This window comes from Sus scrofa, chromosome 5 (genome assembly GCF_000003025.6).
Source record: "Sus scrofa isolate TJ Tabasco breed Duroc chromosome 5, Sscrofa11.1, whole genome shotgun sequence".
Lineage (NCBI taxonomy): Eukaryota > Metazoa > Chordata > Mammalia > Artiodactyla > Suidae > Sus > Sus scrofa.
Window position 1 is genome coordinate 57375913 of NC_010447.5, and position 25248 is coordinate 57401160.

General features: G+C 40.5%; 1 protein-coding gene across 2 annotated transcripts in view; it reads left to right on the forward strand.

Moving 5' to 3' along the window:
• Positions 1 to 25248, forward strand: part of RERG (RAS like estrogen regulated growth inhibitor) — a 113428-nt gene that overhangs the window by 26527 nt on the left and 61653 nt on the right. The window contains exon 3 of one of the 2 annotated variants that reach the window (XM_021092305.1): positions 14451 to 14521. The exons of the other annotated variant lie outside the window; for it this stretch is intronic. Within the exon in view, the coding sequence (XP_020947964.1) occupies positions 14518 to 14521 (4 nt within the window). The 5' untranslated portion in view covers positions 14451 to 14517. The remainder of the gene's footprint in view (positions 1 to 14450; positions 14522 to 25248) is intronic. 2 annotated transcript variants of the gene reach the window in all.

Below are 25248 nucleotides of genomic sequence, written 5' to 3' on the forward strand. Positions count from 1 at the left end.
ATGTGTGTCAGGCGAATGTGGATGTCCTCCAGCTGTATATATACGCTCTCCTTTTCCCCCATCAGTGTATAACTCAGCACAATCCCCTGAAAATTCTCAAAACAGGGAAATGGTCTTAAATCCCTGCCCCAAGTTTGTGAGTCATTGTTTTGATTGTTCTTATAAAGGTACTTACTTTTTTTTCCTTGCTGGCAAAGTGAAATCTCAGATTCAAATCCTTTTGGAGGCGGGGTGGGAAAGTTGAGAATAAAAAGAAGCAAGCCTCTTTTCACCAATTCACACCTTTTTATAGTATAATAAGAACCTGAATAGTTTTGCCTGCCTCTCAAATTCTGGAACATGAGAATGAATGCAGGGGAAATAATAGCCAAGGGTTCGTAGGCAGATTTCGCTCACTTGCAATGGAATTTATGATTTCCCTTACTTCCAATGTCTTTTCAAAGCAGACTGGGTCAAAAATGCCAGATGATCAGAATGTCTCCCAGCTCCAAGTTCAGCGCTCTTTCTGCTCTACTGTATCACCATGTGTCAGTTATTGTGTCCTGGACCCATAGAGCTTCTAAAACTGTCATTTAAGGTTTGTCTTTCTTTGAGGAAAACAGAAGAGGGGACTTCAGTGTGGGAAGCATGGGAATGGGTGCAGAGTTAAGACAATCACAATGTTCAGAGAGGCAGATATAATTCTCCTTTAAAGGAACCCGAATCCCTTGGAGAAGTGGTTCTGGGTCTGGAGTAGGCAAGTGAAAGATGAGCATGGAATATCTTGTGGTGCCAGGAAGTAGGAAAGTGCTGAGAAACTGAAAGGGTTCCCAATGGCCAGAGTTGGAACAATTTGAGCAAAATAAATAACAACACAAATCCAATGATAGTATTGATTATAGCCCAGTGGATAAAATGGATTTAACCCAATGGTATCCTTGAGTTCACACTTATATAAACAACTAACCACATAAATCAAAGAGGAAGAAATAACAAGTCTTCTTCACAAAGCAATTCCAATTAGTAAAAAGAATGAATGAGGGGAATAGAACATTAGAACATTGCCGTAATAATTTCTGCAGGAAACTATGGATGGATTTCATGGGTGAAAGTTTAAGCAGAAAGAAGATATTTGCAAAGTTTCAAAGGATCTCCCCAAAATAAAATTTATTAATTGCAAAGGAAAAGATGGTAACTTTACAATAAAGAAACCTGGCAGGAACCACTTCAACCGAGTACTAAAGGGGAAATTAAATAAGTAAGTAAATAAGTCAATCAAACAACCACTCGATCAAATAATAAATAAAAAAATCACTAGGTATAAGGCATATTGAAATGATATGATTCACTGAGAAGGGTACATTGTCTCTGTGGCATTTTTCCAATTATGTATAATCTTAGTTTCATCATGGTTTAACACAGGACAACTCAAATTGAAGGACATTCTGCAAATAGCTGGCCAGTACTCTTTAAAAGCGTCAAGACTGAAGTCCCCTGGTGGCTCAGGGTTTAAGGAGCCAGCATTATCACTGCTGTGGCTCAGGTTGCTGCTGTAGCGCAGGTTTGATCCCTGGCCCCACAACTTCTGCATGCCATGGGACTGGCCAAAATAAAATAAAAGTGTCAAGGTTGAGACAAGGAAAGTCTGAGAAACTGCCGCCGTGTAGGGATACTTAAGAGATGTGGTGACTGAATGCAATGTGGTATCCTGGATTGTACCCTGAAAGAGAAAAAAGGACATCATTGGAAAAGCTGGTGAAATCCAAATGAAATCTGTGGTTTGGTTAATAGTACCAAATCACTGCTAATTTCCTAGTTTGGATCATCGCACTGTGGTTACATGAGATGTTATTATGTGAATGTAGTTGCAGGTTGTGCGGAACTCTCGGTACTATTTTTACAACTCTTTTGTAAGTCTAAGTGTACCTCAAAATGAGAAGTTATTGCATAGGTGATATGTAGTTATCTCTCTCTATTTTTCAACACTGGATAGACGCCTGTAAGGCATCCAGGATAGCAGCAAGAGAACAGCTTACAGGAATACTTGGCAGATGTTCGTTGAACAGTTATTCAGAAGCTACTAGGTTGAATCACTGCGTTAGTCTCAGGGATTTAGCAGCTAACAAGCCAGACAGATCTTGACAAGGCAGTAAGTGTCCGGACTTAGGAAAGTGGTTCTATGGGAAAACGGAGAAGCAACCCTTAACTGAGGCTTGAAGGATCAGAGAACACAGAGCTGAAGAATACAAACTAGACAAGTTGGTTGGCTGGAGAGGGGGTGTAGGGTTGGGGGGAAGTAGAGACGTGTTTCAGGCAGAAGAAACAGCATAAAAAGAATGGAAGCAAGAGAAAACATGGAACTTTTGCAAAACAGGGAAATAGTCAACTTAGCTGTATCACAGAATTCAAGAGGAGCTAAAAAGGGAAGAAGACACAAGACAATGTTAAGAAGTTTGTAACTTAACCTAAATGTGAAGGGCAGCTAGAAAAGAGCTCTCATCAAGGGGTGATGTGATCAGATTTCCATTTTAGAAAAATTACTCTGGCTTCCTTATATGGACCAGATTATACAGAGGATGAGCCCAAGGGAGAGGGGCAGGAAGACCAAACAGGAGTCAGCAGTCCCAGCAAGGGATGCTAATGGCCTTGATACAATGGCCAGAGCCAGAAAGTGGACATATTTAAGAGGTTCTAGGAAGGCATAATCAACAGAAGCCAGTGATTGACTATATGAGGGTGATGAGGGAGAGGGGGAATCTACCATTTAGAATGTTCAAATCTGCATCTAGAATCATGTCTCAGTCTGCACATAGATTTATGCTTTATTTTTTTTCCTTCCTTTTTAGGGCTGCACCTGAGGCATATGGAAGTTCCCAGGCTAGGGGTCAAATCAGAGCTGCAGCTGCTGGCCTACACCACAGCTCAGGGCAACACTGGATCCTTAACCCACTGAGCAAGGCCAGGGGTCAGACCCACATCCTCATGGATACTAGTTGGGTTCATTTCCACTGAGCTACAACGGGAACTCTGATTTATGCTGTCTTGTATGGCATTGGCTTATGGCTCAAATCTGATTATCTGGAGATTTTTGATGATGCTCGTATAATGACAGACACACCTTAATCTGACCCCTAGTGAGTCATGGCCCTTCCCCTTGAGTTCAGGTAGAACCTGTAACTTGCTTCTAACTAATGGAAGATGGCAAGGGGGATGGGATGTCACCTCTGTGATTGCTACATAATGGAAGACTGTCTTAGCAGACTGGAGTGAGAGAGCCATCCCCCCCACACACCCGCCACTAGCTTTGAAGAAGTAAGATGCCTTGTTATGAGAGAACTATGTGGCAAAGAATTATATGTAACTTCTAGGAGCTGAGAGGGCACCCCCCACAGCCAGCAAAAAAAATGAACCTTAGTCCTACAACCATGAGGAATTGAATTCTACCAACAACTGAAAGAGGCTTAAAAATGGATCTTTCCCAAGTCAAGTTTCTGATGAGACCAGTCCCAAATGACACCTTGATTGCAGGCTAGTGAGACTCCGGACCCAAGAAACTATGAGATACTGAAGAGTGTTTTGAGCCACCACATTTGTGAGTTTGTTACTTGGCCACAGAACAACAAATAAACTTGCTGCAGATTCCATTATTCCCTTGTTTATATGTCCTATCTTTAACTCTATCCATTATCAGGGTCTTCAACCAGGGATCTTTCTTCTGGTCTTTATCTATCCTTTTATTTTCAGCTCTTTAACATGGATGTTCCAAATACCAAAAACTCTCCTTGGCTCTAGTTCCAGAACTGGGTCAACTTAAAAATTCAGGACCACCTTACCACCTTTGGACAACCATAGAACTATGCTATGTACATAAACCATAACCAGTGACATTTGCTTACAGGTTTTGGAGCAGCCCAGAGGTCTTCCCACTGTTTAAACTCTGAGGACCCATTGTAGATCCAAGCTGCCTTTCCATGCCCTCCTGTGTCCCTTACCATAGACCCTGTGGGTGTAAGGTGCTTTGAAGCTTTGCTGTCATCATCTGCTTGAATTCTTATGGTTCTTTGAACTCCCTAATCTAATCCCTAAACTGGACTCTATTTAGTACACTCTCAGCTACTCCCTGTCTCACTAAGAAATGTAACATTTCAAATTAATATTAGGAAATGGATAGATGCTTATGAAAAGTGTATATTTGGGAGTTCCCACCATAATGCAACAGGATTGGCAGCGTCTCTGGAGTGCTGGGGCACAGGTTTGATACCCAGCCAGGCACAGTAGGATCTGGCATTGCTGCAGCTGTGGTCACAACTGTAGCTCATATTTGATACTTGGCCTGGGAACACCATATGCCTCGGGGTAACCCCCCCCAAAAATGCATATTTGAGGACCTACAGAATCTAAGAAATCATACATATTTCTTTTTTCTTCTTTCTTCTTTCTTCTTTGTTTTTTTTTTTTTTTTTTTTTTTTTGTCTTTTTTGGCATTTCTTGGGCTGTTCCTGCAGCATATGGAGGTTCCCAGGCTAGGGGTCGAATCGGAGCTGTAGCTGCCAGCCTACGCCAGAGCCACAGCAACCCGAGATCTGAGCCGCGTCTGCAACCTACACCACAGCTCACGGCAATGCCAGATCCTTAACCCACTGAACAAGGCCAGGGATTGAACCTGCAACCTCATGGTTCCTAGTCGGATTTGTTAACCGCTGCGCCATGATGGGAACTCCCAGACTTCTTAATATCAAGATTTCTGGTTTGTATCCTTGCTGATTTGGGTCATCACTAGGAGATTGTGGCTTTTTGCCTTATTCATAATTTTTGAGGATGGGATTTACTAAGCTCTCCAATTCTTAACTGTCACTTATAGAACGTCATGTAAATTTCTCTCCCAGAAGCCCCTTCTAACACTCTAGCTGCAGAACCATTTATTCAACCAATATCTACTTACCATCCATTATATGCTAGTCACTGAGACTCTGGGGAGAGAACAATAAAGAAACTAGTTAAAAACAGTGGAATTAACATTCTAAAGGATCAGAGATATAATAATAAAATCAATATTTGCAATGTACGTTATCTCAGATAAAGATAGCTGTGATGGGGAGAAAAATAAAGATGGGAAGAGAAGTAGTGTTGAGGATTGCAATTCTAAACAGAGTGATCAGAGGAGATTTCAAGAAGAAGATTGCAATCTAAGCAAAGATCTGAAGAAAGTGAGGGAGTAAGTCATTTGGTTATCTGAACAAAGAGCATTCCAGGCAAAGGGAACAGCGAGTGCAAAGGCCTTCTGTCTACAAGAACACCAAAGAGCTAGGCCAGTTTAGTTGGAGAGGAGAGGAGAAGAGTGGAGGAAGAAAACGATGCCAAACAGATTCTTGGGGGTGCCGAAGCCATATTTGGTGAAAGTCAAGGTCACTGTAAAGACTTTGACTCTTACTGGGATGACCCGAAAAGTCTTGGGACTATTTTAAGCAGAGGAATGACACGATTTGGCTTATGTTTTTATAATACCACTCTAATTTCTACACTTAGAATACAATATAGTATATGTTGGGGGAGAGAGGTTGAAATCAAAGAACAGAGAGATGAGTTAGGAGGCTATTTCGATAAGCCAGGTAGACACAACGCAACTATAGAATGTTTGCATCATCACAGACAGTTCTGTTTGACTTATCAGGAAGAGGGACAGTGTGGGAGACCTTGGCTGCTTTTGGTGACTGATGTCAAGAGGTCAAGGGATGCTCTACTCTGAAAGGACATGGGGGGCTGGGGTGTTCTCTTAACTCTTGCCAGGGGAGAATAGAAAGCTGTGGAAGGAATAATAGATTTTTCCTTTTCCCAAGTAGAACATTTATTGTTCTCTAAGTATTACAATTTGGGCTGGAAAATCCCTTCAAAGCAAGAGCAGATAAAATATTACTAAGCATCCACTACGTGTTAAATACAATTTTAACACAACATTGGTATAAGCACACATTATGTGTGCCCATTATGTGCTAAATACAGGACTTGTTAATTTTTTTGGCCACACCAGCAGCATGTGCAAATTCCTGGACTCAGGATCAAACACATGCCACAGCAGTCACCTGAGCCACAGCAGAAACAATGCTGGATCCTTAACCTGCTGAGCTCTCTAAATACAGTTAAATGTTATCTCGTTTTTATTTCCACACTATGTATGTAAAGGATATCCTCATTTCTTGGTCAAGCCACAGTTCAGAAAAAAAGTAAAAATCAGTGACATGTTGAGAGTTCCCGTTGTGGATCGGTGGGTTAAAGACCCAACGTCGTCTCTGTGAGGATGTTCCATCTCTGGCCTTGTTCAGTGGGTTAAGGATCCGGTGTTGCTGCAGGCTGTGGCACAGGTCATAGCTGCAGCTCCGATTTGACTGCTAGCCCAGAAGTGCCATATGCTGCTAGCGAGGCTGTTAAAAAAGAAAAGAAAAAAATAGTTAATGACACGTTCAAAGTAAGAATTAGTGTTACTAATTCAGAGCAAGAATTGATCTCAGAGACCTTTCCCTTTTCATTGATATACTTTGTCCTGCCTCTTTTCTGAGCGTTTCTTCATGCATGACTATCAAAGAAGAATGTTAATAGATTTGAAATCTTTGTATATGTGTTTGGGTACCTTTGTGAATGTATCTGTAGAGACACTGTGAACTTCAAGTAACAGTGATTACCCAGGCTTGGATCTTTGAGCAGAATGTGCTTTCTTACCTTTTATTAAATCCTATTCTGTTAGAGCCTAAGAGATAAACATCTCTTCACCAAAGAGGCATTAAAGCTGGCCATGTGAGAAAAAGAAAATACTGGCGGAAGTACAGGAACATTGGATTGGGGGAGAGGCAGGCAACAGAAGTTGGGTCTTGGCTTGGCCACTGATTAGCCTTGTGACTCTGGACAAGTAATTAATCCGTCTCTTTGGATATTTACTTCCCATCCTTAAAATAAGACCACTGCCTGTCCAAGAACCCATTCCAGCTCTGGAACTCTAGAAACTAGCTTGGTGTTCTCTATTCTTACTTACTCCTGTGGGAAGAAATTTTCTAGAAGCTTGTATCTTCAGTATTTGTGTATTTCTTGATAATGAAGAGGAAAACAGTATGCAACCTCATAAAATTATGATAAAGTCTTACTTCAATGTAATTCCCCTAGAATAATGCAAAGCAATGTCTCAGTATTTCATTTTGCTATTAAAAATAGCCAAAAGACCAAGAAGAAGCAGTATATGTATATGATTTTAATTCACATTTTTACCTAACATTGTCAAACTTAAGAGCTAGTAGTGTTATGGCTGGTTGTGGAAGTATCAGCAAATTAGTAATAGTACTAAAACCCCAGACCAAAAGCTCTTTCTGGCTGCCAGTCAAATCATAGTTAAATTTTGTGTTAATATATTCATATTTAGCATTTGGTTGTGCTAGATAATACATTTACTCTCAGGTCTGTTGTAAGTTTTGCTCTTCAAAAAGAGTAGTGTCTTGGAGTTCCCATCATGGCTCAGTGGTTAATGAATCTGACTAGGAACCATGAGGTTGCAGGTTCGATCCCTGGCCTTGCTCAGTGGGTTAAGGATCTGGCATTGCGGTGAGCTATGGTGTAGGTTGCAGACACAGCTCGGATCCCACGTTGCTATGGCTCTGGTGTAGGCTGGCGGCTACAGCTCTAATTAGACCCCTAGCCTGGGAACCTCCATATGCCACAGGAGTGGCCCTAGAAAAGGCAAAAAGACCAAAAAGAAAAAAAAGAAAAAAGAGTAGTGTCTTTTAGGGAGTTCCCTGGCAGTCTAGTGGTTAGGATTTTGTGCTTTCACTGCTGCAACCTTGGCTCAGTCCCTGGTCTGGGCAATGAGACCCCACATCAAGCTGCAGCACACAGAGGCCAAAAAGAAAATAGAAAAAGAAAAAGAAAGAAAGAGAAAAGGAAAGAGAGGAAGAGAAAGAGAAAGAAAGAAGAAAAAGAAAGAGAGAGAGAGAGAGAGAAAGAAAGAAAGAAAGAGAAAAAGAAAGAGAAAAAGAAAGAAAGAGAGAAAGAAAGAAAGAAAGGAAAGAAAGAAAGAAAGAAAGAAAGGAAGGAAGGAAGGAAGGAAGGAAGGAACAAAAGAAAGAAAAAGGAAGGAAGGAACAAAAGAAAGAAAAAGGAAGGAGGAAAGAAATAGTAGTGTCTTTTACTTGGGATTCATCTTGGTACCTTAATCCTACTTGTTGACTGGAATGCTGATTCTACCATCTATTTTTTTCTGTTTTTTTGTTTACTGTTTTTTAAATGGCTGCACCCAAGGCAGGTGAAGTTTCTGGGCCAGGGATCTAATCTGATCTGCTGCTATGACCTTCAACCTATGCAGCTGCAGCAGCACTGGATCCTTTTTGACCCACTGTGCTACTGTGAGAACTCCTCTACTACCTCTTGAAATCCCAATTTTCATAAAGTCTATTCTTCCGCCTTCCCACCTCCACCAAAAATTATCTTGGTCAAAACTCCCATTTTAGCCTGGGATAGCGAAACGTTTTTAACCATAGTTAAGAGACTCGACGAGAAAGAGATGAAATAGGCAGTCTAATTATCTCTGTAGGAAACTTCATTGAAACCAAATTATCCTGTGTGTTAATTTTTTTTTAATAAGACGGGAAAAAAAAAGAAAGCAAAACCAAGCGCCCAAGTCCTTCTCTATTTTCTGCTTCATAGCAAAGTTAACAGGAGGCTTTTCCTGGGTATTATTCATTGGCTGGGATCATTTTGGCTGTCCCCAGGGCCACCGACTCTTCCCAGCTGCTCCATTAATCTCCGGGAAATCCCCAGCGCTGCAAGTGTCACTGTATAATTTAATGCTTTGTTATTTTCTGCATGGTCCTATACTTTGGCAGTGTATTTTCATTAATAGCGGGGCCTGTTCTTTGTCACTTATCCCATATGGCTGCGAAGAAGTAGCCTCTAAATCTTTTCTCTTTTTTATTTCTTCCTCTTCTCCTTCTGAATCAAGCAGGTTCCTTCTTCCTCCTCCTCTTCCTCCTCCTTCTCCTCCCTTTCCTCCCCTCTTCCTTTCCTCCTCCCCCTGCTCCTCCCTCTTCTTCTCCTCCTCCTTTCCCTCCTCCCCTCCTCCTCCGCCTTTTTCTCTTCCTCATTCCCCTCCTCCTCTCCCTCCCGCTCCTTCCCCCTTCCCCCTCCTCCTCCTCTTCCCTCCTCTCCCTCCTTCTCCTCTTCCTTCTCCTCTCCCCTCACTTTCCATCACCTTCCTCCTCCTCCTCCCTCTCCTTTTCCTCCTCTCTTCTCTTCCTCCTTCTCCTCCTTCTCTCCTCCCCTCTTCACCCTCTTCCCTTCTTCATCGTCTCTTTGGCTCAAAGATAGATTCTCCAAATAATATATCAGATGGATAGCCATGGCTTTTTATTTTCCTTCTAACCTTTTCCTCCTCAGAAGAAGATTTAAAACTTGAGAATTTAATGTGCATTGCTTTTTCATTTTTTCCCCACCAAGATTCATCTTTGGTGTGAATGCTTGGCTCAGCAGACCTCCAGACTGTGGATGGTTCTCAAAGCTGAACAGGAAAAAAATCAGCAATTTCACTTCTCAATCTTATCATTATGCTAGTCTTTTCTTAATTGTGGCAATAAGGACTACCCTGTGATGATAATACAGGAAGACCTTTTACATTTTAAATCGTTATTTTTCTCCAGAGAGCTTGATCTCAGAATTTTCCCTTAAGATATTATTGCTCAAAGTGATGCCATTGCTTTCACGTATGTTATGGAGGTTTTTTGACAGTAAAAGGTAGCAGGGTCCCAGGAGATCTAGGGGAATGAAGCGTGCTAAGGGCAGACGGTCACTGAATTGAATTGTAAGCTCCCTAAAGAGCTTCCTACTCATGTTTGACCCCCTATCAATTGGTTCTCGGCCTTTGGGTGCACATTAGAATTAGGTTGGGGGAGCTTTAAAAATCTTGATGTCTAGGCCATTGCCAAGACCACTGTGAGAGGGGATTGTCATGGGGAGACGTGATTAATTTCGTAACTTTAGAGGAGCAAATGAAGAGGGAAAATGACTGAGAGAGCTCATGGGAAACCAAGTGATGACACAGTTCCAATCTGGTCCCTGCCTGGTTGTCTTCCTTTCTCCTTCAGTGGAGGTGGAACAGGGCAGCCGGTGGTGCTTAGGCTCCGGAGTCACACCTACACATCTGAAGTGACATCTCCGAGTCTCAGTTCTCTCATCCATAAAGGGGAACAGTGTGTATGTGTGTGTGTGTGTGTGTGTGTGTGTGTGTGTGTGTGTGTGTGTGTGTGTGTGTATCCCACAAAACTTCAATAAGAAAACACATGTAAAACTCACACACAATGTATGATACTCCCCAAGAACTTAATGTATGATGACTGCTCTGTACTTTGCTTCTGTTACATACATGTGCCTCTGTTCCCACAAACTCACAGCTTACAGTCCAGGATTCACAATGGTCTTTCATGCCTGTATGATTTTATAGATATTTTCCATCTAACCCTGAGAAACTACCTCCTTTAACTATTTGCTTGGCAAAGTCATATTTATCCTTCAAGGCTTAACTTGGTATCTCACTGTGGAAGCATTCTTCACCTTCCCTAAATCAGACTTACATATTCCTTGGGTAACTTTCCTCCTGTACTTTGGACATACCTTGCAAAGGGTTAAAAGTATGCTGAAGGTTTGAAAGCCCTGTCTGTCTGCCCACTAGATTCTAGTTGTTAAGGTAGGAACTGAATGGTTCTGTTTCATATCCCAGTGCCTTACATGATACCTAGAGTAGAGTAGGTGTTCAATAAAGATTTTTTTGGAATGAAGGAACAAATGAGTTCTTTTCATATATTTTTCACAAAAACAAGGTTGGAGTTGCCCAGAATGATGTCAGGAGTCAGAAGGGAGAGGAGGACATGGAGAACGGGGCCCCCAAAGGTGGAGATTACTGGCAGTTAGAGAAAAGAAACTTGGACGATGAAAAGAGGGCAGTCAAATGCCATTAGCCTGCTGAGGAAAAAATGTTTTATTTTTTGAGGAGCTTTATACCTATTTTGCTTCCCTTAGTCACTGACTCTCAATCTGTCAGGGCATATTGGAATTACCTGGTGGCTTAAAAAAAAAAAAAGTTTAGGTTACATCCTAAACCCAGGCATTAACATTTTTTAACGTTCCCTGACTGATTTCAGTGAGAAGCCAATGTTGAGAGCCTTCACCCCACACAGAACTTAGCTTAGCTGGTGGCCCATGGTAGAGGCTCAGGATCTGTTTTCTTTTTTTTTATATAGGTATTTTTAATAATTAGAATATAGTTGATTTAGAGTGTTGTGCCAATTTCTGCTGTGTGGCATAGTGACCCAGTCTCTCACACACACACACACACACACACACACACACACACACACACACACACACACACACATTCTATATCTCATACTGTCTTCCATCATGTTCTAGTCTAGGAGACTGGATATAGTCTCTGAGCTATACAGTAGGACCTCATTGCTTATCTATTCTAAATGTCATAGTTTGCATCTACCAAGCCCAAACTCCCCATCCATCCCTCTCTTCCCCGCCCCCCCCCCCCCCGGCAACCACAAGTCTCTTCTCTATGTCTGTGAGTCTGTTCTGTCAATCTGTTTTCTAATTATGTAACCAAACCTTTCACTCGTTACCCAATTCCTTCCTAGCTTATCATAGCTGAGAATGAAAGCAAATAGCAGCGTTTTCCAAATGCTGAATTAATCACCCCTACAAGTCTTCAAAACAGACAGGAGCAACTAATTTGTAGCTTCAGGGAATGAGTGTTTGTTATTACTATTTTTGTGTGTGCTCATCTTTGCTGTCAAATTAATATATTATGTTCTTAGAGTGGTAAGACAACTCGAAAGCTCTTGTGGCAGGAAGTAGTGATTCAGGGAGGGAGATAGAGTGATGGGGCCTTCTGTTTCAGCCAGTTGATTGCTCAGATATTTTGTCACCCTTACTAAAGCAATCAGATGATTGTTCCATGAGGACTTGGGCCGTTCAGCACCTAAAGGCTCCTCGGCTTTCCCCCAAACTGCTGCTCTGCACTGAATTGTTGATGTCAGTGTAGAATTCCACAGCATCCTATGGTAAAGAAAAGAATCCACAAAGATCAAGATAACCTTCGCTCCCAGAAGGAAGAGAATGTTTATTGCACACTTGAAGATAGGAAGTGAGGTAGAAACGAGATTAAGAAAGGGTACCACTTCAATGCTGACTTCCCTTACCATCTTGGAAGTCAAGGCATTCTGACCTCCAAGCTAAACTTCAGAGCTTCTGGATTCATGTTGAAACATGTGTGTGCCTGCCAATGGCTTCCGCAGCACTTGCATGCCATAGAGAGAAACTTAGAAAAGCTCATCTTTCATCAGCATTCCCCGAGGGGGTGGTTAGGCTGTTCCTTATAGATTGTCATAGATGAATATCATTAAGGAGATTGACTTCTCATCATTCAGAAGTGTATTACCATAGGAGAAGCAGTTTAACTCTTGAATCTTTACAGGTGTTTAATGTAGTACCTTGTGCACCTAAGGCCCATATATTATACAGATAGATGACATTTGTACTACTTTTCTACTGCCACATTAAAAAAAAATTTCCACACATGTCATGACTTCACACAATGCCTCTTTATGATCTCATAGTTTTCAGGGGTCAGGAGTCCAGAATCCTCTTAGATGTGTTCTCTGCTAAGAGTCTCAATCAAGGAGTCTGCTGGGGTACATTCTCATCTAGAGGCTTGATGAGGGAAAAATCTGCTTCCAAGCTCATTTAGGATTTTGACGGAACTTACTGTTTTGCAGCTGTATGCCCGAGGTCCCCATTTCCTTGTTGACTGTCAGCCAAGGAACCTTCCCTCCTTCTCATCTCCAGAAGTGCCCACAGTTCCTTGCTGCACCGCCTCCTCACAATATGGTAGCTGGCTTCTTCAAAGCCAGCAAGGGAATTTGTCTCATCCAAGTCTTATGTAGCATGATTATGAGAGTGACATCCCATCACCTTTGCCATATGCCATTGGTTCAAAGCCAGTCACAGATTCTGCACCAAAGATGTGTGAGAGGAGGGGTTTACACACGTTGTAACTCATTGGTGTGACTATGTATTGCATTGATCACAAAATTCCAAATAAGCATTTTACTGAGTTGTTGATTTATTAGAACCAACTCAGTAAAGGTGGCATAGTGTAGAGTAAAACAGAAAACACTGGGATAAATGTGCTTTGCAATTGTGCAGCTCCATAACCTTGGACTAGATACTTAAACTCTGAGACTCAGTTTTGTCGCCAGTAAAATGGGAACAACTGACATCTACTATATAGAGGTGTAAATGTAAAATTACACATGTATTTAAAAGTTCCTATATGTTCCATTCAAAAGAGTGACCGTGTTATATATTAAAGAATGATCATGTTGTATGAGATTATGTTATATGTCTGTGTCCTTTAAACCCAAGATGAAGTCACCAAGATTAAATCCTTCTTCATTTCACTCAATTTCTGGAATTTTAGCAACCTATCTGAAAACAGTATAACTTATTTTCACTGGCGAGTATGAACTCCTATATGCAGGGTGAAACTCCAGTTGAATCCTCCAGGGCCAGATTATATACAGGGAAAAATAATCAGACAAATTGAAGTAATTTAATTAACATAGACTTTTCTCCTCTCTACAAAAAGATGAAAGAGGCACATCTTTTCACATGGAGATTATAATGAAAGTCTTAGAATTCTGTGACCTACAGCTTGATATTCTATCCCAGCCCACACTATTCCTTTTTAAGGAGTGCATTCGGGGGTTTAGGTTGGTAAAGGACACTATTTTAGGAATATAAACCATACCTCCAGAGCAAAGAAACTAAATATTTTGTGTTCTATATTCTAGTTGTTGAAACATTGCAAAGTTTGGATTTAATTTATGCATATTCTGGCAATTGTTGCAAGGAACATAAGATCTAAGTCTTTTGGGGGGAATGAATATTATATAAATATAGCCATCAGGAAAAAAAAATCAGTGGCATACCCCTTTCCCTAAGACCTTGCTTGCTTAGGAATGCAATAAATGTTGGGGAATTATATGGAGGCTATTTATGCAGTGCTTCGTCTGTGTTTGACAAATTACCGGAGCTGCTTTTCTGTCATTTTCCATCAGGGTGTTATATTAGGTTAAGGGAAAACAAAATGATATGTAAAATAGAATCTTGTTCTATATGCCTGCTTCTACCCTTCCTGGTGATATTTCAAATCATGCCACCTAAGGGAGACATTATAAGTCCCTCAGTTCATATTCTGAAAAAACTCCTGAGGGGTGGCCCACTTAAGAAGTAAGAAGTACAGTCGCCCCCAAAGTGACTTGGTGATATGCGTTTTTCACAATTTGCCTCTGACAGCTTTTATGTCATTCTGATTTGCTGGCACTGGATGCTATTAAATTCACCAGTTCAAACAGACTCTCTCCCTATGTTTACAGCTTGTAATAATGATCTGGATATCTATGCAGTCCTGATAAATTAGGCCCATAACATCATCTGGCATGCATGGGTAAGTTCTGGATTAAAAAGTTCCAGACATTCTGGCTTATAATATCATCTATAGAAAAAAATTTCATGGGTCATATTTTTTTTTGAAGAAGCAAGCCGAAAGTTGATAAAAACAAGTAACATCCATTTGAGGATAAATGAGACCTACTTTCCTTCAAAACTAGTCCTATATACAAAGGAACATCTTTCCCTTTTGTCTGGACTAGGCCTGTTTGGATTAAATAACTATCACTACAGTACTGATGTATTATTTGCATTATAAAAAAAATAGACTTTTTTTTTTGTCTTTTTTTTTTTTTTGCCTTTTCTAGGAGGTTCCCAGGCTAGGCGTCCAATCGGAGCTGTAGCCGCTGGCCTATACCAGAGCCACAGCAACGCAGGATCCGAGCTGCATCTGCCACCTACACCACAGCTCACGGCAATGCCAGATCCCCAACCCACTGAGCAAGGCCAGGGATGGAACCCGCAACCTTATGGTTCCTAGTCGGATTCGTTAACCACTGCACAACGACAGGAACTCCAAGTATAGACATTTTTAAAAGAACAGGTTAAAATTAATGGAAACAACTGTGTAGCACAGGGAACTATATCCAATCTCCCAGGATAGACCATGATGGAAAATAATATTTTTAAAAAGAATGTATATGTAAGTATGACTGAGGCACTTTACTGTATGGGAGAAATTGGCACAGTATTGTAAATCAATTATATTAAAAAAAAAACATAAAGGAGTTCCCTCTGTGGCTCAGCAGTAATGAACCCAACTAGTACCCATGAGGGTACGAGTTCGATCCCTGGTCCCACTCAGTGGGTTAAAGAGCTGTGGCGTCGGTGGGCAGCGGCAGCTCCAATTCAACCCCTAGCGTGGGCACTTCCATACCCCATGGGTTCAGCACTAGAAATAAATAAATAAGTAAAATTAATAGGAAACAACAGTTTGAATATTTCCTCCCTGTATGCTTTAGAGATTATGGGTGTAGATGAGGCAATGGGATTAAAGGTGTGGTGATTCCCAGCCCTTTTCTTCCCTTGTCTGATTTGTGCTCCAATGAATGTCATTGGGTTTGACGTGAAGGTCTTGGTTCCAGGAGGTGAGGCGTGACAGCACATGGAGTGGGTTTTCCATAAATTCACATCACACATTTTACTTTTAGAAAAGTTACTTGGCTTCCTGCAAATATTTGATAGGAGGACAGAGATAGTAAGTGTTTGCTCACAGGCTCCTCATTATGCTCTTCAGAGAAGATGAAGGGATACATAGTTGAACTAAAACTGGGCATTATTCCCAGCTGGGTTCATGGCAGGCTAACCCTGAAATGTATGAGTTTTGGGTTAAGATGAGCCTTTACTTTCTACACCATTCATGGGCCTGTATAAAAACTGTGCTTTTTATGGACCTAGGATAAACTTTAATAAAATAATTTTTCTAAAATGAAATATGAAGGTCAGTTATTTAAAGAAAACATCTTCCTAATTGCTTTCTAAATGTTTGACATCTCAGAATGACACAGTGTAAAATAAACCTGCTGCAAGGCATAAAACTTTACATAACATCAGGGAAAATATTATTCTTAGGTTAGAAATTGTACACCTGAACTGGGATGCCATATTTCATGCTTTCATTGGCTTTCTTTCACTAACAATTGAGATAGATGCTTACTTTTTTTGGCTGCCAGAAAGAAAGATTTTTCTTTATCAGTATAAATTTCAAGAAGGTGACACAAATTTTTGAGTTGCAAACATGGTGGAGAATAAGTATACCATCACGTATTTAAATTTGTAAACAAAATTAGTTTTATTTAACATTTACTTTTTAAAATTCTAAACTGTGTTAATTAGTCAATTTTAATCCTCTAGGGCTTTCTTGATCACAAATTATGTATTTTCTGGCTGTCTCACAGGTTAATGTTAAAATTTAAGTGGTGTCATGAAAGAAAAAACATTTTTTCAACCATTAAAGGTGCTATGAGTTATTATTACATACTATTATTACTACATTTCCAGTTATTTATTACTATATTCATTGCCATTTATGTCTTCCAGTCCACATAGCTTACATCCCACTTTTTCATAATGTTTGGACAGGAATATCCCTTTAATACCTTCTTAAGGAGCTAATGTCTGTGAAGTATTTTTAAGTCATCAGGAAGTGAAAGATCGTCAAGTCAATGTAAAGACGAACATTTATATCACTTGATGTTGATGTCATTTTGGAATCAACATGTATATGCAGAAAGCACGTTTTGCAATTTAGCAGTTGATTCGTCTTTCTTAGAATTATACATAGTTTAATGGCTTTAGATGAACAGAGAAGAAATAAGACGTGTGCTTTATGGTGCAATTGATGTTACCTCTTCAAGTCAATAGTTGATTATTTTTAATCTCTGAAATTCTTTTTTTTTTTCTTTCCACTTTTTAGATCCACACTCGTGACATGTGGAAATTCCCAGGCTAGTAGTAGAATCAGAGCTGTAGTTGCCTGCCTATGCCACAGCGACAGCAACACCAGATCCAAGCCTCATCTGTGACCTCCACCACAGCTCATGGCAACACTGGATCCTTAACCCACTGAGCGAGGCCAGGGATCAAACCCACAACCTAATGGATACCAGTCGAGTTTGTTAACACTGAGCAACAACAGGAGCGCTTAAGCTCTGAAATTCTTATTAGCCAACAGCTATCCCTTGGTTCCATTACAGTTAACACTTGGGAGGGATTTCTTGGTGTAGATGGATAGTTCTTCTACCAAGAAGCCAGGAGACTTTTTTTCAAGCTGAATCTGCCAATTGTTTTCCTCTTCTGGGATAAAACTGTAGTTTAATTTAATTCTTGAACTGTAATTTAATTCTTCAAAGTATAAAAGAGACAATGACTGAATTTCTTGGTGCCTCCTACTGATGGTCATTATGACATTCTTCCAGAGTCTACTGTATAGCCAAGCCATTTGGTCACACCTTTGCAAGGACCTCCAGGGCATTCTCCACCTGGCTGTATGTGTGACCTCACTTCTCACCTTCTTTTCTCCATTCTCCACTCTGTCCTCATTGATGATGAAACTTAGAGGGCCACGCCTGCAGGCTTTTGTCAATTCTTTCTTCCTATATGGGATGGAGAGTAGGTTCACCCAGACGTAATAATAAAACTAACCTTTATTGAGCTCGTCTTATGTTCCAGGAATTGTTCTAAACATTTTGTGTATATTAATTAAATCCATAAAAATGTTATGGAATAGTTAATTAACATTATCCCTGCTTGTAGATGGGGAAACTGAAAGAGGAGGTTAAGTAAGTCGAATAACCAGGATTTGAAATCTAGCAGCCCTGGCTGCCAACACCTGGCACCATGATCTTACAAATACTCATTGCTCTCTAAGTCTGCAAAGCTGGAGTTCCCGTTGTGCCCTAGCAGGTTAAGAACCCAGTCACTATCCATGAGGATGTGGGTTTAATCCCTGGCCTTCCTCATTACGTTAAGGATCCTGCGGTGCTGCAGCTGCAACCTGTATAGGTTGCAGATGCGGCTCAGATCTGGTATTGCTGTGGCTATCTAGGCCCTCAGCTACAGTTCGAATCCGCTCCTGGCCTGGGAACTTCCATATACCACATATACGGCCCTAAAAAAGAAAAAAAAAAAAGTCTGCAAAGCCCAGCCGTTTTGATGAATGGCACATCTGTGGACACAAACAAGGAAACAAGCCTCATGCCAGCTTTTGAATTGGATGTGGAATTTCATAAACGTGTTCTACTTTAACATGTCACATATTGTTTGGATTATTAAGATTTTTCAGGATGAAGACTCCCTTGCTGGCTCTTGGGTTCCTGGGTTAAATCCACATGACTCAGTCATTATAGGAAAGTCATTATAGGGCTTCCACTGTCCTAGGAAGGTTGAAGGCTTTATTTGGATTGCTGTGTATGTGCTGGTTCTAAACGAAAGCAGAGTCTCGGATGCAGAAGGTGAACCGAAAACAGATTTTCAAAGCTATTGATGCCTGTGTTTGGTTTCCTCCCAAGGCGGGGGCGGGGGTGGTGGTGGAACAAATGCATGTCTGGGTGTAATGGAATTGTCGGTCTTAATCATTTGTACACGTTATAGAAGAATTGAGACTGAGAACACATGAAATATCTCTGTAATTCATGGTCTCCCTAACAACTAGGAGCAACCTGTGTGGTCTTGTTTCCTGGCTTGGATAAAGAATACTGGAAAATTCTGCTTTCTATTCCGAAAGCTCGGGGCTCCCCCTCCGTCCCTTACCACATCAGAATGGGGAGCTATGTCTGCATGGAGTCTTGAGTGAGACTGACTGGCTCAGGAGTACCCAGAACAGCTGGTGGCTCCGAGTCATTGTGTTTCCAGTAGATGGGGGGGTGGGCCTCCACATCCTCCCTGTCGCCATAGGCCAGTGTGACTTCAGTCTCAAAGCTGGGGGCCTCCCGTTAGCGGGTGCTGGGAATGATTTATGAGATTTGCCTCAAGGGCGTGGAGTTTTGCATTAGAACATTCTTGGCCACAGTCTGTGGCGCTACTGCTTACAGGAAGCTTGGCTGCGGGGCCTCTGCAGAGGCAGGATTCCTCCTGCTGCCAGATCCAGAGCCGGTAGCTCAGGGCTCCCCCTTCATGGCCCCAGCTTTCCTACCTCTCACTCAAGGACAGGAAGGAGTAGTTTAAAGAAGGCTCTGGAGGGACCGAATGGCCCCCAGCAGGGGCTCTCAGGACTCAAAATGGATGTCCTTGTGGATTCATATCTTTGGTTTTTTTTTTTTTTCTGTTTTTATTTACTTTCATTTATTTGTTTATTTACTTATTTATTTATTTTTGCTTTTTAGGGCTGCACCCGCAGCATATGGAAGTTCCCAGGCTAGGAGTCAATTCAGAGCTGCAGCCACTGGCCTATGCCACAACAATGCAGGATCTGAGCTGCGTCTGCGGCCTACAGTACAGCTCGGCAACACTGGATCCTTAACCCACTGAGCAAGGCCAGGGCTCGAATCCACATCCTCATGAATATTGGTCAGATTCTTACCGCTGAGCCACAATGGGAACTCCTGCTTTTATTTCTTTAACTGAGGTATATTTGATTTACAATGTTGTGTTAGTTTCAGGTGTACAGAAGTGATTCAATTTTATTTATTTATAACGGAATATTATATATTCTTTTTTGGATTTTTTTTTTCCTTAGAGGTGATTACAAAGTATTGAGTATCGTTCCCTGGGCTCTACAGTAAGTCGTTGTTGGTTATCTATTTTTTTTATATATAGTAGTGTGTATCTGTTAATCCCAACCTCCTGGTTTATCCCTCTTAATGCATTTTTAATTTTGTAATTTAAACCTTTGTTCACTTCCTGTATCAGCCCTTTGCAGTACAATTCCAAGGTTCCCATTGCTTGTGGAATATCATTCCTCTTGGCTTGAAAGGATAGTATTACATGATAGTTTTTGACTTTTCAGTTTTGAAAAAGTTCAATTCCTAGCTGAGAAATCCTGTTATCTTTTTTCTTTAATATTCTTCCACTGGAAACTCCCAAATGGGTTCATATGTGCAAATTTCATGTCTCTTCTTTCTTCTTCTCCGAACTACTAAACTCAGCCCATCTGCTTTTCATTACAACTTTGGCCTGGCCACTGACCCTGATGATCGGTGTCCAAGCTTGGAAGTGCTGTTCTAGGCGCTTCTATGTGAAGTCCAGACGTGCTCTTTTGAAGCTCCAGCTATGCAGTGAAGAAGCTGTGATAAAGCATGGCTATAATTGGAGCTGCCCACACTATATCCCTCCGTGTCTCATTTTGCTTTCTCTGTTGATTGGTAATTTTCTTCGCGAAAAGCAATGAGTCACTGTGTTGTGGCTTTCAGCAAAGGCAATTAGAATAAGAAAACCCGTAGGCATTTTCTCACACATCTTTTAATGCCTTGATATTTTTGGATGTTACGTGGCAGCAAGCAAATGTTTCCTAACAATTTTTTGGAGAACGATGCAGCTTAAATATGGAAGATAATGCATTCAGCAAAATAAGCCAGATACTTCAACATTTTTCTGATGGAAATTCAGAAAATCTGTACATTTCGTTACAGCACAGTGGGGCAGGAGATCGTTTCTGAGCAGGTACAGAACTCTCATCCTGGACTTGAACAGTAATTGATGGCAGAGACCTTAATGCAGTTCTACAGTTTGATTTAGATGATAAAAGCAGGGCAGAGCCCTAGCTTTCAGCTTTTCTCCAAATTGGAGATCCTTTTGGTCCTTTGAGCTTGCGAAAAGTTATGGGCAATCAGGTAAGAAGAAAAATCTCTGCTGTCTTTAGCAGCAGTTGTATTGATGAAAGGACAGTAGAGGAGTTTAACTTGGTCCCAGGATAGCTAAGTAGTAGCCACTTAGCTATTCCACCTCCCCCACATACACACTCATTCCTAGCCCCCAGTCTTCCTCACCACCACCCCCTCACCCCATAATCACACATCCTCTCCTGCTCTCTCCCTTCTCTTCCCTTCTTTCTTTTCCTTCTACGTTTCTGATATCCAGAACGTTCATTTAACTGGGGCACCAAGAAATGATTGTGTTTTAGGCAACATACCAAAACAGTAGAGTTATAATTTCAGTGCAAACACTTAGTAATTAATTAAGAAGCATTTCCTGTAGGCATTCACCTTTTATAACTGAGATAAGAGTTGACTGGATTTTTAATACAACTGTAACTCCAGAAAACAGTTATTGACTGATGGGGAAGCCTCTTCAGGAAAGCATATTGTTTTCACATCTCTAATGGGATCCTCCCTTTACTGGATCTCCATGTGAATTGAGGGACTCGGACAACGTGGTGCACCTGTCCTGGATGGATGTCTTGCAGGTTTGTAGGAGTCAAACTTTCTTTCAGGGGAGTCATTTAATTTCTGTTGTCATTTGGCCCTCCTCCATTATACCTTTTTTACAGATCAGAAAATTGAAGCTCAAAGATAATATGTAAACTTGCATAAGATCACACAGTTTTGTAGTAAGAAATGAACTTGAAACTCAGATTTAGGCTTCCATGAATTCTAGGCATAGTCTTATCTCAAACCAAATAGTCTGTAAAATTAATGAAAAAAAAAAACCAAATAGACGGATGTTGTCTTGTGTACCTTCATTGATACTGTATTGATCATTTCTTTCTGGTTCTTTGATCTTGCAGAGAAAAGATCCAGTCTATTCATTACTGCTGAGGTCCTAGTCTTCATATTTTTACTGCAGACCCAAAAAACATATTTTTCTAAATGTTGCAGTAAACCCAGTGGTGTCTTTTTAAGTAATGACAAAGAAGCGTGTTTTGGTCAGAAGTGGTTGAAATGAATAAGAATAGAGTCTGTGAGTTTCTAGAAAACTTAAAGCTACTCTTGAATTTATTTCATTACAGAATTAAGTTCTTAATACACAGTCAAAATGAGAGAATTGTAGAGTATTTCTTCATTATACCATTTAGCTTTCCCCTTTCCTGCTCCCGTCTGGCAGTAAAAATGTGAGATGTGTTCCCTCAGTTATCCAAGGAAGGGTTTCACCCTGTTTGGGAAAAAAGCAGAAAAGGGCAGATCTGGGGTTGATAGCATGTAAGCATCTAAATGGACCCTTTGGACTCCCTTTGTTCTATGTGCTTTGCATTTCTGCTTAATACCACAAACAGTTAAGTTTGGTGCTATGCTTTTAAGCAGCAAAGGTAATTTAATAGATGATACAAGTGAAAAAGAGATGGAATCAAGAGAACACAATTTTAGCTCATTCATTTTGTCTCTTGCTCCTTTATTTCTCATGTCCTTCATTCAAGATGTGTGTGTGTGTGTGTGTGTGTGTGTGTCTGCTCTAGATTTTTAGTGGTAGCTTATGTGTTTATAGGATAGGAGGCTGAAAAAAAGCCCCTTTAAGCTAATAGCTTAGGTGTCTTTAATTCTAAAATACTGATATTATTTTTGCTGCCTTTCATGTTCAAACATGAAGCCATTGGACTTATTAGAAAGAAATACGCTTTGAAGTGCTCTATTAAGCAGTGGTATGAATCTCAGAAGAAATTCATGAAGAAGTTGGCTAAATTATAGAGGTAGAATTTTTCTTTTGCAGTTTTAAAGTTTTTAAGAAATTAGAAATTATCATACTAAAATATATTCTTTTATTTTTTTGTCTTTCTGTCCTTTTTTAGGGCCACACCCATGGCATATGGAGGTTCCCAGGCTAGGGGTCCAATCGGAGCTGTAGCCGCCGGCCTACGCCAGAGCCACAGCAACACCAGATCCAAGCCATGTCTGTGACCTACACCACAGCTCACAGCAATGCCAGATCTTTAACCCCCTGAGCAAGGCCAGGAATCAAACCTGCAGCCTCATGGTTCCTAGTCGGATTCATTTCCACTGCACCACAACGGGAACTCCCTATTCTTAAATTCATTTGAAAGTAAATGAAAGGATTATGCACACTTGTATATCATTAAGAGGTAGAAATGGGTGATGACTTTTTCAATAATATCAATAGTTTTCATACATTATGATAACATTTTAATAAGATATCATAAAGATGTAGTAGCCAAATAAATGTGTTTACTCTTTTTCTTTATGTTATTGGGATTTAAGGTGTGGGGGCATTTAGTTAAGGGGAATAAGTTCTTTTACTGAAAGATCAAATATTAGAAAAGTACTCTAGAAGTTCCTGTCATGGCTCAGTAGTAACAGACCTGACTAGTATCCACGAGGATGCAAGTTTGATCCCTGGCCTCGTGCAGTGGGTTAAGGACCTGGTCTTGTTGTGAGCTATGGTGGAGGTCACAGACAAAGCTCAGATCCTGCATTGCTGTGGCTATGGCATAGGCTGGCAGCTACAGCTCCGATTAGACCCCTAGCCCGGGAACTTCCATATGCTGCAGGTGCAGCCCCCACCCCCCTAAAAAAGGAAAGATACTTTAAGTTAGTGCATTCCCAAGTGGAAGAAGAAATGGAAGAAAAAACTAGATTAATCTAGTTTTTAAAGATATAGATATATATATATATAAATATCTTTAAAGAGTAACAAAATAAAGTACCAAGTAAAACTTTGTGTGTGCTAGTATTTTATTTTGTTTTGTTTTATTTTATTTTATTTTATTTTATTTATTTTTTGGCTGCACCCATGGCATATGAAAATTCTTGGACCAGGGATGGAATTGGATCTGCAGCTGCAACCTCTGTCACAGAGGCAGCAAGCGAAAGCCTTAACCCACTTGTGTCACAGCAGGAACTCCTGTGTGCTGGTGCTTTTCATTAGATCTTTATAATCATGAAATATAGATGGATATTTTTTCTTTTCATTATTGCCTAAAATATTTAGACATTATGGCAAGCAGTTTGAAAGATGTGTTTCAGCAGACTAGCCTACTGACTGACCTTCTTCAAATAGCAAGATAACCAAGTAGCTGACCTCCACTAGAGAAAAACTTTTTTAAGCATCTGTTTTATAATTTTCATTATCCAGTGTCCACTTCAAGCCAATGCAGGTTCACATACTCAGGTGATAAACAACAGCAATATAAACACAATTCCTATTACAGGGAGATGGAAAAGCCCTCCTATATTCTGTGAAGGTCTGATAGCATAGGAATATTGTGTTCTTTTCTGGGCACTAATGGTAAGAAAGACACAATCAAAATAAGGGGAAAGAAAGGAAGGTCACTTAGGAGATATAATCTTTATAATACGAGGAACTATGTGATGGGAAGAGTGGACTGGGAAAAAGAAGGAAAATTTAGGTTTCTGCCGCATGTCATAAATTCATGAATTTTGAACTAAAATATGTAATTTCCTAATCAAATTAGATGAAAACAAAGATCAAGTGTTACTTAGAATGTGCAAAAAGTTTCCATCTTATTTCCCTTTAAGAATAAATAATGGTGGGGGACTTCTGGAATGGCAGAGTGAGGGCCTCTGTGAATTTACTCCTTCATAAAAACAGTGAAAACACTGGCCAAATCATCAAAATCAGCTTTTAGACCTTGAGAAATTAACTGAAGTCTTGCAACAGTCTGAAAATAGTTTTTCAGGAAAAATTGTTGAACGTCATTAAGAATTATAGGGCTTGTGGCATTTTAACTTAATCTCCTGTTATCACTCTTTTCCCAGCTCTGCAAGTAGCCTTGAAAACCAGCAGAGTCACAACCAGGGTAGCTGTGAAAAATGGCCACTTTGGAGTCACTAGAGGGGCAGGCAGGGCAGGTTTGGAGCTCCACAAAAAGTTCTACCTACAGCATTGTCATTATTATTTGACTTATTTCACAGCCTCCAAAAAGCACATTTAGAGTGTTGTTATTTGATCTGACTCAGAACACCTGCTGGAGGAAAAGCCCTATCTCCAGGGCATTTGTCAGAAAAAATCAGTAGTGATTGTTTAACATCACAGACAAACAAGAGCTTGACTAGAAGCTTAAAAGGAAGATAAGAGAAATATGATGTCCACAGGGGAGGTTGAAAAGCTCTAACATGTTCTTGGGGATCCAGAAGGTTGTACTTACGTACAAAGCTATATGCATGCTAAGAAAAGACCTGAGAAGACCTCAGTCTCTCATCTCTGGCTAATTTTGAAGCTCTGTGCAAGCAGAAAATGATGTCTAAGGCAGTTATAAATGGACTGCCCGATCATTGAAATTGTGCCCCAACATACACAGAGACTCTGACAGAAAAGGTTGGAGACTTATTTTTTTCAAGACTTTTTTGTTGGTTTTGTTTTGTTTTGTTTTTTTGTTTG